This window comes from Oryx dammah, unplaced genomic scaffold, assembly GCF_014754425.2.
Source record: "Oryx dammah isolate SB20612 unplaced genomic scaffold, SCBI_Odam_1.1 HiC_scaffold_12, whole genome shotgun sequence".
Classification (NCBI taxonomy): domain Eukaryota; kingdom Metazoa; phylum Chordata; class Mammalia; order Artiodactyla; family Bovidae; genus Oryx; species Oryx dammah.
The window spans coordinates 5,338,138-5,353,356 of record NW_024070196.1 but is presented as its reverse complement, the minus strand read 5'-3'; the positions used below and the strand labels follow the sequence as shown (position 1 = coordinate 5,353,356).

The following is a 15,219-nucleotide window of genomic DNA, read 5'->3' as shown; positions in this document are numbered from 1 at the left end:
GACACCCGATGGCACCCCACTCCAGTACTCTTGCCTGGAAAACCCCATGTACGGAGGAGCCTGGTAGGCTGCAGTCCAGGGGGTCACAAAGAGTCGGACATGACTGAGCGACTTCACTTTCACTTTTCACTTTCATGCACTGGAGAGGGAAATGGCACCCCACTCCAGTGTTCTTGCCTGGAGAATCCCAGGGACGGGGGAGCCTGGTGGGCTGCCATCTAAGGAGTCGCACAGAGTGGGACACGACTGAAGTGACTTAGCAGCAGCAGCTAGACACCCAGGTTAGAATCTTAGCTCCATCATCTACTAGCTCTAGGCCAAGTCAGCTAAACTTCCTACACCTCTGGATCCTATATTTACAAAATAGGGAGAACATAATGCAATCTCTTACTTCATGAGGTAATTGTCAGGATTAAATGAGTTCATATGTGGAAAGTACTTAGAACAGTGTCTCCCCTGCATCCCGTTAGACTCGTATTATACTGTTAGCCTGTTTTAGCAACATCAAAACATTAACATTACTTTTCTGCTTCCCTGAATTAGAATCTAAGCTCCATCAGGGCATGGCCATTGTCCATCTAATTCACTGTTATGTCTACACATTCTAGAAAAGTTCACAACCTTCTTCTAAGTTAATACATATTTTGGGAATGTTATTACTGTTAATAAATCTCATATCCAGAAAAAAGTGAATAATTTGCAGCAGTATAATTAAAGTGAAAAAAACCCAATATGTGAGACCAAGCAATAACACAAGTTTCTTCTGTCCACAACTTCTCTGATCTCCTGCTTAGCAAACAGCATCCTTCCCATTTTAAAGGTGCTGTGAAGCCTTTCCTGCGCCGTCTGCATCGAGACTAAGGTGGCCCTCTCATGCTCCTGCAGTGTTTGGTATAGGAGTCCATTTAAGCAACTACCCTTTTGTACTATAAGGCTTTATTTGTGGTTTAACCACTAACTATAAAATGCTCAAAAGAACTGTGATTTTCATTTTTGTATATCCACAGGAAGAAGGGAAGAATCTATTCTGCTTACTCATCTTTTGCATGATACAGGAAACATTGTTAAGAAACTGACAGGATTTAAAACAAAATCTCCTGATATGTGGTAACCAGTTAATTCCTTTGTTGATAAAATAAAGTGACAATAAAAGATATCAGATGATCTGAAAATGTCATTTTCCCCCCTAGTTCCAATGGAATACATGTGTGGAAAAAACTTTAGAAAGCTCCATTTTAGTTTATGCACTTTAAAAAAAAAAATCAGAGAATCTATTAAAATCACTCTCCAAACTTGCTCACTGCACCACTCTGTTCTTCTTCCTTTCTAAAGTTTTCTAACAGTTTTCATATTTTCTGACTTTTTTGGCTATGGCAGACTCTGATAAGTGCCATCTAAATGAGTATACCCTATGTTTGTTTCTTCATTTTCAAAACTGCTAAGTAGTAATTACTTTTAAGATTAAGCGTCAAACTGTATCTGAGTTTAGTTATATTTAGAAAATGAAATATTCAAAATCACAGCTGCACAGTCATTTCAAAGTATTTAGTAAACAAAAACATGTCATATTCTAACAGTATCAAAACTCCTTAAAGAATTTTCTAGACTTAACAAAAACTTCAACAAATTGGTCATACATAAAAAGATATTAAAGATAATTTTTGAAGTCTAGGAGTTTGTAGCCTCAAGTGAGGAGACAAGATAACTAAATGAAGCTGTCAAATAACACCACTAGACAGCACATGTTTAAGTCTAAGAGCCGAAGGTAATGGCCACAGCTACAGTATGCCCCACTCATGGATGAGGACAACGGTGGGAGCCATCAGTGCCAGGAGGAAGGTTCCATCCAGAGAGAAGCTTGACTGCGAGGTCATGGAAAGGATTTGGAGAAGGTGGCACAAATGTAAACTGGCAGATACAGAATAGACTAGTATGGGGGAGGGGAACATGGTGCTGGCTTTTTAAAGGCTTCATTCTTTCTGTAGGTTAAGGAAATATCCAACTATTTCCTCTTGACTAATGTTGAATTAAAGAAACAAATGTTGAGTCTCGTGAAATCTCTTTCAGGCATCAAGACATTTTAGAAGAGCAGATGGGATTTTCCAGATTTGCTATAACTACTTTTAAAAAGAATTAATCATAGCTAGACTAGAATTAAAAAATAAAAATAAAAGGTAAACCTGGATTGGGGCAAAAGGCAAAGCTATGTCAGAAATGTAAGACTAAGTTGTAGTGCTTTAAGAAACAGGCAAGTATTTCTGGCAGCTGCGTTTGCTAGCATGAAAAGTACTCCTGTAGTAGAGATTATTAATAGCAATATACTTTGGGAGAGGCTGTCATTTAAACTGTACAAACATCACACTAAAACTCAGAAATATAAATTTATAAACTAAGATGACAAAAACTGAGATAACCATAAGACAGTAAAAATATATAAATCAATTATAAATTATAAAACTACACATATGGATCAACTGTGCAGATAAAAAAAGAGATAGCTAGCTTTAAAACTATGGGAAGAGTAGAAGAAAATTATAGCTAAAAATAATATGCATGACAGGTCAATGGCCAATATTATTTTCCAGAAAGAAGTTTTAAAAATCACATTAGCAACAAATAATTTCTTGTTCTATTTGTATATTTTCCTATTGAAGTTTTAAGTATAAACACGTATAATTATTTTCTCAAAATGAAAAAACATTCCTTCGATAGAAAACTTAGAACAATAAACACTGAAATATATTATCAAGTAAGTAAAATCCATAAAACTTGGTCATACTAGCAATAAATTTGCTTAAAATATGATCTCTTTCTCTTGTTAAACAACATTGGAAGTCCCTCATGTTGGTTTTGATTTGACACAGTCTTTCTGGAAAACAATTTAGCAGTATTTATCAGGAATCTAAAAAAAAATTCATATTCCTTGACCCAATAATTCTACTTCCAGAAAAAGGTGTATAGGGACATTAAAGATTTATATATAAAAAAGTTCAAAGCAGGTCACTGACCAAATTAGCAACAGTAGGAAAATGATGATACATCCAGTTGACAGATTATAATACACTTTTGAATAACTGCAGCCATGGGGAACTACCAACGATATATTAAAAATGAATTAAAGTATCAATTAAAAATTATTTCCTTATAATTTTTATTGTGGCTATTTGTGAGCAGTGGAATTACTGATAATTTAGGAAAATGTGAAGAAACACTTCTGTATTTTACATACTGAGCATATCTAATTTTTATAAAGTAGAAGATATTAACTATTGCAAGAAAATAAAAATTCTCTATATCATCACTCAACTCAGAGGATTTAGGGGATTATCAAACTACTCAGGAAGGTAGTACTTCACAAGTTTGCTTGAACAACAGAACTTATAATGGCTTACAAAATCTTCATACAAGTGAAAATTATACTGTAGAGTAAATAGAGAGGTTGTTTTCTGAAACAAAGGCAATACAACTGTCTGATAAAACTGGCAGATATTTGCTGAAAAGTCTATTAAAGGAGCCTAAAAAATTATAGAGAGCTTGAACTAACTGAAGATTATACATACAAAACAACAAAATAGATTATGCCTGAATGAGAATAAAATTTTGAATACAGCATATTCTTAAAAGTTACTATTAATAATTCAACAACGAAGAAAAAAACTTGAATCCAAGAGAATATAGAAGCTAAGAGAGGTATAATGTTATTTTAAATTTTTGTCATCACAGTCAAAAGTATTAATTGAACAAATGGATGAGACTGGAACCGCACTACAGTTTGAAGATGGCTAATCTGTCAGACACACTGTTCTGACTAGTTGCCTACCAAACACAGACCTGGCAGTATGACAACAACTCTCTCCTTAACCAAACTCTAATCAGGCTCCTTTGAGCTCTTTTTCAACTAGGCCCTGCCCTTGGGCATGTTCTCAAGAACCAAATTTTAGCAAGAATCCTGCTAAATCATATTAACCAGAATTCCCCACCCTTGATACTGATGACACTCGGGACCTGAACCTCCCCTCCATATCTGCTGGCTTTGCCAGTCTCCCATCCCCCAGGTGATGTCTGATCACCTTGATTAGTTCATTTAACCAGTGTCATCCTGTTAGCCCCGATACTTCTTAGTAATTGTCTACCATCTGACCTCCTAACCTGCTTTATGGCTGTAAATTCATACTTTTGAGAGTTGAGCCCAATCTGCCTTCCCTATAAGCCTCCCTAGTAGAAGGCCCTTCCCAGGTGGCACTAGTAGTAAAGAATCTGCCTGCCAATGCAGGAGAGGTAAAGAGATGTGGGTTCAATCCCTGGGTTGGGAAGATGCCCTGGAGAAGGCCATGGGAACCCACTCCAGTATTCTTGCCTGGAGAATCCCATGGACAGAGGAGCCTGGCGGGCTACAGTCCATAGGATCGCACATAGTCGGACATGACTGAAGCAACTTAGCATGCACAGACTAGTAACAGTCCCCACGTGTACCGTGACAGTCCTCCTGAACGACTGTCTTGATTTTAACAAGGGTTATGAAAAACTTTTTCTTTAACAGGTACCACCCCTCAGCTTCTAGAAAGACAATAAACATACATACTGTTTGAATATTTCTAGTTTTTTATGCCTAGAATCATTGCATCTGTGGGATAACTTTACAAATGAAACATTTTAAAAAGAGAGCACACAAAAAAATACTCAATGTATAAATATAATATGCTACCAAAGTTAGCTTCAGGTCAATTATTTGAAGCTTTGAATGAATTTTGTCAAAGAAACAATGTCAACATTGATAGGTTCCCAGGCTTACCCTTCAAAGTATAACGTGGTTGAAAAAAGTTTAAGTTCATTCTAAAAAGAAGGTCAAAAAACATAGTAGAAAGAGAATAGCTACTACCTGTGGCACTGGAGAGTCCTGAGGTTAAACACCAGCTTTACTATTTATCAAGAAAATTGGGGAGAGGTAACTTGTTTGAGCCTTGGCTTTCAAGTACACCAAGTGGAGATAATACCTAACTTACAACATTAACAAACATTTAAAAGTTAATTAAAATACATAAAATAGCTGGAGAATGCACAGTGTATTTAGTAGGTTCTTTTACAATGATAGCAAGGCTTTCCTGGGGCGCAGTGGTAATGAATCCTCCTGCCAATATAAGAGATGCACTCTGACCCCTGGGTTGGGAAGTTCCCCCGGAGAAGGAAATGGCAACCTCTCCAGTATTCTTGCCTGGGAAATCCCATGGACAGAGGGCCCTGGCAGGCTACAGTCCATGGGATCACAAAAAATTCAGACACAACTTAGCGATTAACCAACAACTGTATATTGAGAAGGTAAATTAACAAGTAGGATGTAAAAATTCTAGTGATTAGGCACATAAACATTTTTCTCTACATAGCTACAAAAGAATTAGAAGAGAGAATCAGGATTTCTAAAGGAATGAAAAGGCTTATGGCTCTAACAATCTTTCTAAAACTTTACTGTTAACTGAAACTTATATTCAAACAAAAAGATGTATGCACAAGACTTACTATGGTAGTACTGTAATCCTAAAAACCTATGTCACTGTTTCATGAATAAAGTTTTATTAAAACACAGTCATGTCCAGTCAGCCACTCCTGTAAGTACTGTCTACAGCTACTTTCAAACGATGGCAGAGCTCAGTAGTTCTATAGTGACTATTTGGTCCACAAAGCCCAGAATAGTTGCTGGCCCTCTGCAGAAAAAGGACCCTTGTGGACCCTTGACTTAAACTAATGCTAAAGAATGTGCCTGCAATGCAGGAGACACAGGTTTGATTCCTGGGCCACAAAAGTCTCCTGGAGGAGGGCATGGCAACCCACTCCAGTATTCTTGCCTGGAGAATCCCAAGGACAGAGGAGCTCTTGGATTACAGTCCATAGGGTCACAAAGAGTCAGATACGACTGAAGCGACTGAGCATGCATGTACTCAATGATAACAATCCACAGGAGTGATATTAACTCAAATCTTTTCTCAAATGACACAAATATTTTTTAATTTTATCTCCATTTTCATTTTAAAGCAAAGTGTTTATTTTTAAACATGGACATGGTACTTTAAACAGAACTTGGTATAGAATATAACCACTACAAAATTATTTTCAACTATCAGAAAACTAGTCATATATTTCATTGTTGCCTGAGCTCCTGGGCTTCAGGGGACCAAGTTCCATACCATACTGCCTCCCCCTCACCTCCCTACAGCTTCCACCAGCAGTTTCACCCCATTCTCTTACTCAGCTCTGCTGCTGCGGCTTATGCTACACAACTGGTATGTGGTTCAAATCCAAGAATATAAATGCACTCTAAAAACATATTTTTCTATAAACCAATAGTCAACCAGGTATCTTTTAAAGCCTGGATATAAACCATGAATTTCATGTCACTTAGAAATTTCTACCAAAAAGTAACACTGAAGAATAACCTTATGAGAATATTGTAAATACTTAAAAGTCTCTGAACAAAAACAAAAGGAGTTCAAGATTTAAGCCTTAAAGTGAATTTTCTTTCAACATACTATTATTAATTGCAAGATATTATTATTTCTCTTATCATCAGAAAGCAAAAAATGGTGCCAGATAAGCTATGAAATTCCAACAAGACATATCCTAATTTCACATATGTTTAAAATGTAGAAAAATAATGTATCTTAGGATTTGGAAATACAGTATTACCATAAAGGCATTCCAATTTCAAAGAAAAATAAAACAATTTTACAGTGATTTTATAAACTCAGTTTTTCCTGTAAATTTTCTCTCCCTTTAAAGGATGATCAGTTATTTTAGAAACCAAAATCATTTACATAATAATAAATTAGACTAGCAGTACTGATAGTACTTAATGATGGAGTAAATTAATTCTGTAAAAGCATTTCAAGAGCTATAAATTGAAGTTGTAGTTATGAAAATTATTCCAAAGAATTTTTCACTATTTAAAAAATTATTTTATTGTGCAAACATTCAATAGATCAATACCTATGATGAATGGAGGGGCAATAACATTATTTTTCAACTTTTAACAAGTCAAACCTACACAGTCTTTTAAGAGGTCACACAGTACACAGTATTAGCTCACTACTTAGAAGAAAAAAATGGCCTACAAAACAGAGAAGACTATACACATGCGGTCAGTGTATAATAATTTGATTAAAAGAGGCTAAACACATCTAATGAAAGATATACTGGATGTTAGATACAAAATATGATTAATTACATATCACACCAGAAGTCTTTTCAAGATCTTTGATAAAAAATACATTTAAAGTGTCTATCATTAACGTTACTAAGGGAAAATAAGTAATTAAACAACAAAGAACATGTGAATCAAAGCTACTTAAATTAACCAGTTGCAAAAAGGAGGGGATGGGGATATAATTACACTAGCCCTCTAATATTTCTAGTAGTCAGAGTCAATGAGTTTTGCAATAGTAAATTATTGGCAGGCAGTGTAAAAATGAGTGTGTTAATTCTGTTTTCTAACTATCTTCCCCTAAATTAGAATGATGTTCTAGTTTGAATTCTACTTTTCAGATCTAGTACTCTCCTGTAATTACAAATGCCAGGCTATAATTTAACGTCAACAGTAACCTAGAAAAGTCAATCTGAATAGCGACCCTAGGAAACCCTCGAGGAAAGCCTTCACGGTGTCTATTAAATTTTCCTAATAGAATCTGCTCCTGATTCTTTTAAGTTTCATGTAAAGAAGATGAAGACAGAAAATGCGCAATGTGACATAATGAAGTAATCCGTCATACAGTGTACTTAAATTTATTAGAAATATTCAACAAGAAAAAAATTACCTTGATTGTCAGTATCTTAACCCCTCAATTAAAAAAATCCAATTTATTTTCCTTAATTTGATGGTTTACTTGTATTGATATTTTTTACAGAAGTATTAAAATAAAAAATTAATTTATTAATGACCTTAAAGAGGCTACTAGAAAATGCTCTGTGTAAAGGCTTAAATCAGAGCAGTGACCTCATTCAGAAGTTATAAAAGTGACAAAGCAAAAGAAAAGATTTAAAGAAAAAAAGAAACACTTTCTGAAAACATAGTAAAGAAGAAAATGAGGTGACAGAGAGATTCATATTTTATATTCAATGTTTAATTTGTATTACATTTAAAATCTACTTAAAATGCTTTTCAACATGGCTACCACTTATTCGGAGTAGAAGCAGAAAGAGTCCAAAACCTAAAGTAACTAGAAAACCTATTTTCACAAAGGCTATTTAAAGTCCCAGCAAATGAAGAGGAAAAATATTTTTCAGGTATTGTAAGTTAACCTATTTGTTTAATAGAATATTTGTCTTTCAGTTAAAAGAAAAGAGGAAAGGGTTAAAAAGGACTAAAAACACTAATAGTATGGACATGTGCATCTCTGACAGGTATTTTTTAGTTTAATGTGTTCAGGATCCTAAACATATACTAGATCTAAAAATATATTACTCTAGTTAATAATCCAAAATGGCAATAGGAAGTAACTGGAAAAATACAACAAAACCATTAAGATTAACAGGGTCAAAACTTGGCGGGGAGGAGAATGTGATCCTGAAGAACATACAGAAAATCAAACCTGATTACAGATTAGTACAAATTCTACAAAATGTTTGTTACTTCAGGATTGTCTATATATAAACTACATCGTAACTGCCACACAACAGCACACTAGTTTTATTTTATATAACAGCAAAAAGTAATGTCTCTATTATGTTGTTTAATTTAAAAAATAGTGATTTAAAAATAATCCAGCTTCAAGTGGCAGATAAACTCTTTATAAGAGCTAGATACTGTAATTCCCATGTTAAAGGACAGTCCCACCAGCTCTTTACTTTTCCCATAAAATAAAAACAACAAATTTGGGTTTTCAGTATTTGCCAACATATTTCAAAACACGGTTTTTAAGTTTACCAATTTTAAGGAAGTTTAAAGAATTCTAATACCATAAAAATAAATGAAAGAGACAAAAAGGTAAATTAGGTAACCTTGCCCTCAAGACTCTCTATCATGTTACTAAAACTGTCACTTACAGAAGTTTTCAGGGGCAACATAATGCTCCAATAGTTTGTTATAAATATCAATTGAAATTTGAAGCATGTTTTCACCAAAAGAGGCAGAAGTAGTTCATTTCAATAAATATTCCTGTTTTTAAAATGTGTAAGACTTACCCGTCTTCGACAAAAGGGGAGGCCTTGGGCAATGATGCTAATGCTAAATATCTTCATCACGGTTTGATGTGGTAGAGGCTCTTTTGCACTTTTAAGATCAACAGGAACCAAGCCATGGTTTAGAGTAGCCTTCCCCGGTTTTGACATTTTAAAACTCCTCTTGGCTGATGAATACTCTCTACATGTAATACAGGCACATTACTAAAAACTCTAAGCACCAAATTAAAATACAACTTTCTAATTTAAAAAAAAAAAAAAAGGCTGAGAACCCAAGGCCTGCTGCTTTTGTCTTTCAACCTTCTCCTACCGAATGTCCTGACCTGTCTGAGGCTTGGTGAAGTGCAAACTATCCTAGAATAGCCAGGAATTATAAACTACTGAAGTGAAAGCTCCTGCTCCTGCCAGTCAAACAGCTGGTGAACCTCCCTTGCAAAGTCAGTAAGACAACCAGAGCAGGGCTGTGCCACAGGGTCCCTTCGAAAACTTCTCCAGTGACGAACCTAGGTATACTCCCTAGAAAGTGAAAGTGAACTTTTCTCTATAAAAATCCAAAAGTTAATCACTGTATTTTCTTTTGAATATTTACTGCCTTTCTTAAGCAAATATCAGCATTATTATTTTAGGATTGTTTTGAACTGTGCTTCAAATTTAAGGGCAGTATTTATGCATGCTCAAACACTATAAACATACATTTGTCCTATCTTAGCTAAATTCAGAATGAGCACTGTATCTTCAAGTGTTTGTCTTTAGTAAGCCCTTTTCTTCTTCTATACGTACCATTCTTTATCTCATACTCACTAAGACATTAAATCGACTCTAGTTCTGGATAGTTAATAATAAACACTTCAGGTTAGTCTTAACAGGTGACATTTTAGTTGTTTGCAAATTTCAGTTCAATCTCTATAATTCTGAAATACTTAGCAATTCCACTTGAAAGTATAATAGTCCCGTGACTGATAAAATATATTTTAAAACCCAAATACTTATAAATATAACCTGTGATGTAATTAAAGTAAAATGAATAATTACTAACCAGCTCATCACAAATCCTTAGGGCCTAATTTCTCTGATATACCACAGTCAGATATATCTTGCTAAAACATGGAGATGGAATGTGCTATACAATCCACTTCTCAAGAACTCTGAATGGTTCCCCAATGCCTAAGATAAAGTTTGGAGATGAAAACTCTCCTCCAAGTGGCCCCAAACTCATCTTTCTAGCATTATCTCAAATAGTTTCCTAAATTAACCACTTATGCCACACTAATCTTTATGCTATATTTCATATGCAAGCCCACAAACTAGAACGTCATGAGGATTTTTAAAAATCTTAGTGTGAGAATGGGTAGTAGTTTTGAAACAGATGATAGACAACAGATCTGAACCATCCATTCACAATGCTCAGCCACTTAGCTTGTTCTCTCCTTCCATTCTATTTTCTTCTTCCAAAAGCCAGTCATCTCACTTCTTGCTCTTTCCAACTGTATTTATAGATTTTTAGAATGTGATATGGAGAGAATTAGAAAAGAGAAATGTCAGAAATGGGTGATTTCTTCTTTGATTCTGGAGAGACCTATCTTACTAAATATTACCAACTGGGTTACTGGGAAGGCAATCCACACACAAGAAATACCCCTAGTCCAGCCATGATGCTATTTTCTTAAAGTACACCCTTCTCTGACATCACAATTTAAAATGAATTAATACTTGAAAATGCAAAATCATTAGCAGAGGTTACATTTTTTACTTATACAAAAGTAAACAACTGCATTCATCCAAGTAGATATATACATATATAGACCAATAAGCACATGTAAAGATGCTCAATATCACTAATCATTAGGGAAATGCAAATCAAAACCTGAACCACACTGAACATCCATTAACATGGTTATTACTTATACACACACACACACACAGAAAAATAAGTGTTAGCAATGATGTGGAGAAACTGGGACCCTGTGTGCTGCTGGTGGGAATGTAGGACGGACAAAGCTACTGTGGAAAAGAGAGATTTCTCAAAAAATTACTATGTGATCCAGCAATTCCACTTTTGGATATACACCCAAAAGAACTAAAACCAGGGCTCACACAGATATTTGTACACCCATGTTCACAGCAGCATTATTCACGAAAGCCAAGAGGTGGGGAAACAACCTAAGGAGCCACTGGTGGATGAACGGGTGAAAACAGTGGCACATACCTATACAAAGAACATCATTCAGCCCAAAGAGCAAGAAAATTCAGACACAACATAGGTAAATTTTGAAGATAAGTGAAGTAAGTCAAGAAAGGAAAAATATTGTATGATTCCACTTATATGAGGAATGAGGAGCTAGTGTTCAAAGGGTACAGAGTTTCTGTTGGAAAAGATAAAAAAGATTCTGGAGATGACAGTGCGAACGGCTGCACAACACTGTGAATGTGCGTGAAGCCAGTGAATTGTACACTCAAACATGGTAAATTTTATGTTATAGGCACTTAATCACAATAAAAACAATGCTTTAATAAAAAAGTAAATGTCTAAGAATACTACTATAATCACTGGGGGGAAAAAAACCAATAGAGATCTAGGGATAGGAGAGAAGGTACTAGAAAACTGTAAGTTGATATGGCAGAAAAAGCTGAGACTGATATCTAAGAAAAACACGTCCATGGCCCCACTGAACTATTTACTACCTTGAAGAATGAATGTCTCTAGCCTCATTCTAGTCTCGGCATTTCATCTGGTGCTCACTTTATTTCTTAACACAAGTATAATTAAAAAAAAAAAAAACAACCTTTAGTCATATAGTGTTTTTTTCTCCTGATTAGGAAAATAAATCCCTTTGTTGAAGCTGCTCACGCAGAATGCCCTCCTCCAAGTTACTATCAGTGTCTACTTTGTTAATATTACATACAGCTTTATGCAGACTGACATTATTCTAAAAAAAAGAAAACCTCTCTCAGTGATATCTCTGAAATCAGTTAGTTAATTAACCCCTCAAAATTCATTTCTTGGAACCACACAGAAGATATACTTTAAACTATTGTGTTATTTCAATCCAGAAAAATTAGAAGAGTGTACTACATTCCACTAGTTTAACTGTTCTGCAGACAAAAATGAATCAGATGAACTCCAGTTTCAACTTGCACTTAATAAAGATACCATACTGAAAATCAGTTTTCCCTTTTCTATCTAAAAACCTTGTAATCACATGCATTTACAGGTAGATAGCTTGAAGGTAAGAATGATATAAACTTCTCTAATCTCCTTGGATTCTGATCCTAAAGCAGGGAAAGGGGAGGAGATTTGAAACTGCAAAGAATTTGGACTGGGGAAATTAAAACTAAAATAAACAGGGCTCATTTTACTGCTTTTAAGAGGGCAAAATTATTATGAAGTAAAACTAGTTGTCCATTTTTAAGAAATTATTTATGGTAATAATAGAAATGAACATTAAAGCAGTTTTATATATTAAATGTTGTATTTTACACTAGATATCAAGTTTTGGTAAACACAAAGTGGTGACATTCTAATTCAACTCATTTTTAAAATCAGTAAGTAGCTGCCCTCAACTGGATAGTACGGAGCATTGCAACTCAAGCAAACACATTACATGTCTACAATATACTTCTGTGAAAAAGAGACAATATTAGCGATTGAGCAAAGTGAGTACTAATTCCCAAACTACTGTTTCATTTTTTTTCTGAGCAATCAAGTTAACAGAAGTTGTAAAGCAATGTTCTAAATCAGCATGTGCCTGTGCTCAGTCGTATCCGACTCTGCGACCCCAAGGACTGTAACCCGCCAGGCTCCTCTGTCCATGGGGTTCTCCAGCAAGAACACTGGAGTGGGTTGCCATTTCCTTCTTCACTAAATCAGTATGGAAATGACCAAAATACAAAGTCTTCAAATACAGATGAAAACCCTAGTCAATGAAGGAAACTGTAGACAACATGTAGGAGAACCCCAATGGCTAATATTTTAAAATGCAGCTAGTTCCATGTGTTCAAGAAAAAAAATTTTTAGTCTATATTACGCTTTTAAAAACATTAAAGATAACCTTAATTATGAACCCCCATCCAAACTGGGATTTTTCAAAACAGACAAGCTCTTTTTAAAATGATATCAACAAATATTATGGAAGTATAATAAGTAAGTCAAAATATTGATGCTGCAGTCAAACTGCCATAGTTCAAAGCCGGGTTCTATCACTTGTTAGTGGTATGTCCTTAAATTAATGCCTCTATGCTTCAATTTCATCTATACAGAACTTACCTCACAGGACAGTTATCAAGATTGCCTCAGTTAATGTAAGTGAGACACAGAACAATGCTTTACATTAGTCAGTGCTCAATACTGCTAGCTGCCATTACTACTCGGATTAAAAAAAAAAATAGAGCTTTGCAGATTACATTTCAACCTTAAAAATCACTAAGAAAGCAAGCAAAGATGCAAAATCCAGCTATGATAATTTTGGACTAGAATGTTTTAAAACACAATCCTCAACAATTTCTAGGAAGACTTCCTAAATTCTTTCAAAATTTTATTTAAAAATTAAGCTGGAACATCTTAGTAGTTGTGTTGTAGTATTTTAAGATTCCAGATAACACTATCCATCCAAAAAGAACTCAATATTGGGGAAGCTGTGATAAAGAGAAGATTCTCTATACAAGGTATTTTGCCTGCTTATCTCTCTCTGATTTTCTTTCTTCTAAACATTTGCACTAGCCACAGGTCATTAAAATATAAATGCTACATGTAACAAAATACCAGTGATATGGTGTTTCTAAAATGTATTACAGTTCCATACACTCCAATTCTCTTACAACAATGATAAGATTTACAGCAGCTTATCCTGGATTTTGACTGCTTCTTTCATTCATTATTATACAGAAGGCCCGTGATTTAACTGCTCCAAACCAAAGTCCACAGCATATGAGCAGCATAAAGATTTTCTATTTTTTATAAACTATTCTTGAATCAGCTAAAACAAATCACTTGGGAAGATACAAATTAACCTGTAAGTATTTCTAATTTTGTACCGTAACTTTTCAAAGTCTCATATCAAAAACTTTTGACAGGGAAACTATCATTTATTATGTCTGTGAATTTAAGCTACAAGTGACTTACTCTTTTGTACTAACAGAAACAGAAAATTTCCAGATTCCAAAAATTATACCACCACTGAGGACCGAAGAATTGATGCTTTTGAACTGTGGTGTTGGAGAAGACTCTTGAGAGTCCCTTGGACTGCAAGAAGATCTAACCAGTCCATCCTAAAGGAGATCAGTACTGGGTGTTCATTGGAAGGACTGATGCTAAAGCTGAAATTCCAATACTTTGGCCACCTCATGCGAAGAGTTGACTCATTGGAGAAGACCCTGATGCTGGGAGGGATTGGGAGCAGGAGGAGAAGGGGACGACAGAGGATGAGATGGCTGGATGGCATTGCTGACTCGATGGACATGAGTTTGGGTAAACTCCGGGAGTTGGTGATGGACAGGGAGGCCTGGCGTGCTGTGGTTCATGGGGTCGCAAAGAGTCGGACACGACAGCGACTAAACTCAACTGAAAGTGGAATAAATCAGAATCAATATCCTTTTGAGATGAAAATATGGTATTATAAAGCATACTCATTTATTCTGGGATATACAGTGAGACAGATCACTCTCTGTATCTAAGTCATTGTTTTTCAGTCTTTCCTAACTTTAGGTTATTCTTGTTGTTCAATCACTATGTCATGTTCAACACTTTGTGACTGCAACATCAGGCTCCTCTGTCCTTCACTATCTCCCAGAGTTTGCTCAAATTCATGTACACTGAGTCAGTGATGCTATGTAACCATCTTATCCTCTGCCACCTTTTGCCTTCAATCTTTCCCAGGATAGGGTCTTTTCAAATGAGTTGGCTCTTGGCATCCAAGCCAAAGTACTGGAGCTTCAGCTTCAGCATCAGCTCTTCCAACAAATATTCAGAGTTGATTTCCTTTAGTATTGACTGGCTTGATCTCCTTGCTGTCCAAGGGACTCTCAAAAGTCTTCTTCAGCACCACAGTTCAAAAGCGT

The 15,219-nt window shown here is 35.3% G+C and overlaps 1 protein-coding gene across 3 annotated transcripts in view; it reads right to left on the bottom strand.

Moving 5' to 3' along the window:
- FBXW7 (F-box and WD repeat domain containing 7) overlaps positions 1–15,219 on the bottom strand; it is a 221,866-nt gene that overhangs the window by 54,609 nt on the left and 152,038 nt on the right. Inside the window, exon 1 of one of the 3 annotated variants that reach the window (XM_040251450.1) lies at positions 9,169–9,512. The exons of the other annotated variants lie outside the window; for them this stretch is intronic. Coding sequence (XP_040107384.1) covers positions 9,169–9,315 — 147 coding nt within the window. The 5' untranslated portion in view covers positions 9,316–9,512. Of the gene's footprint in view, positions 1–9,168; positions 9,513–15,219 lie in introns of those variants that run through there. 3 annotated transcript variants of the gene reach the window in all.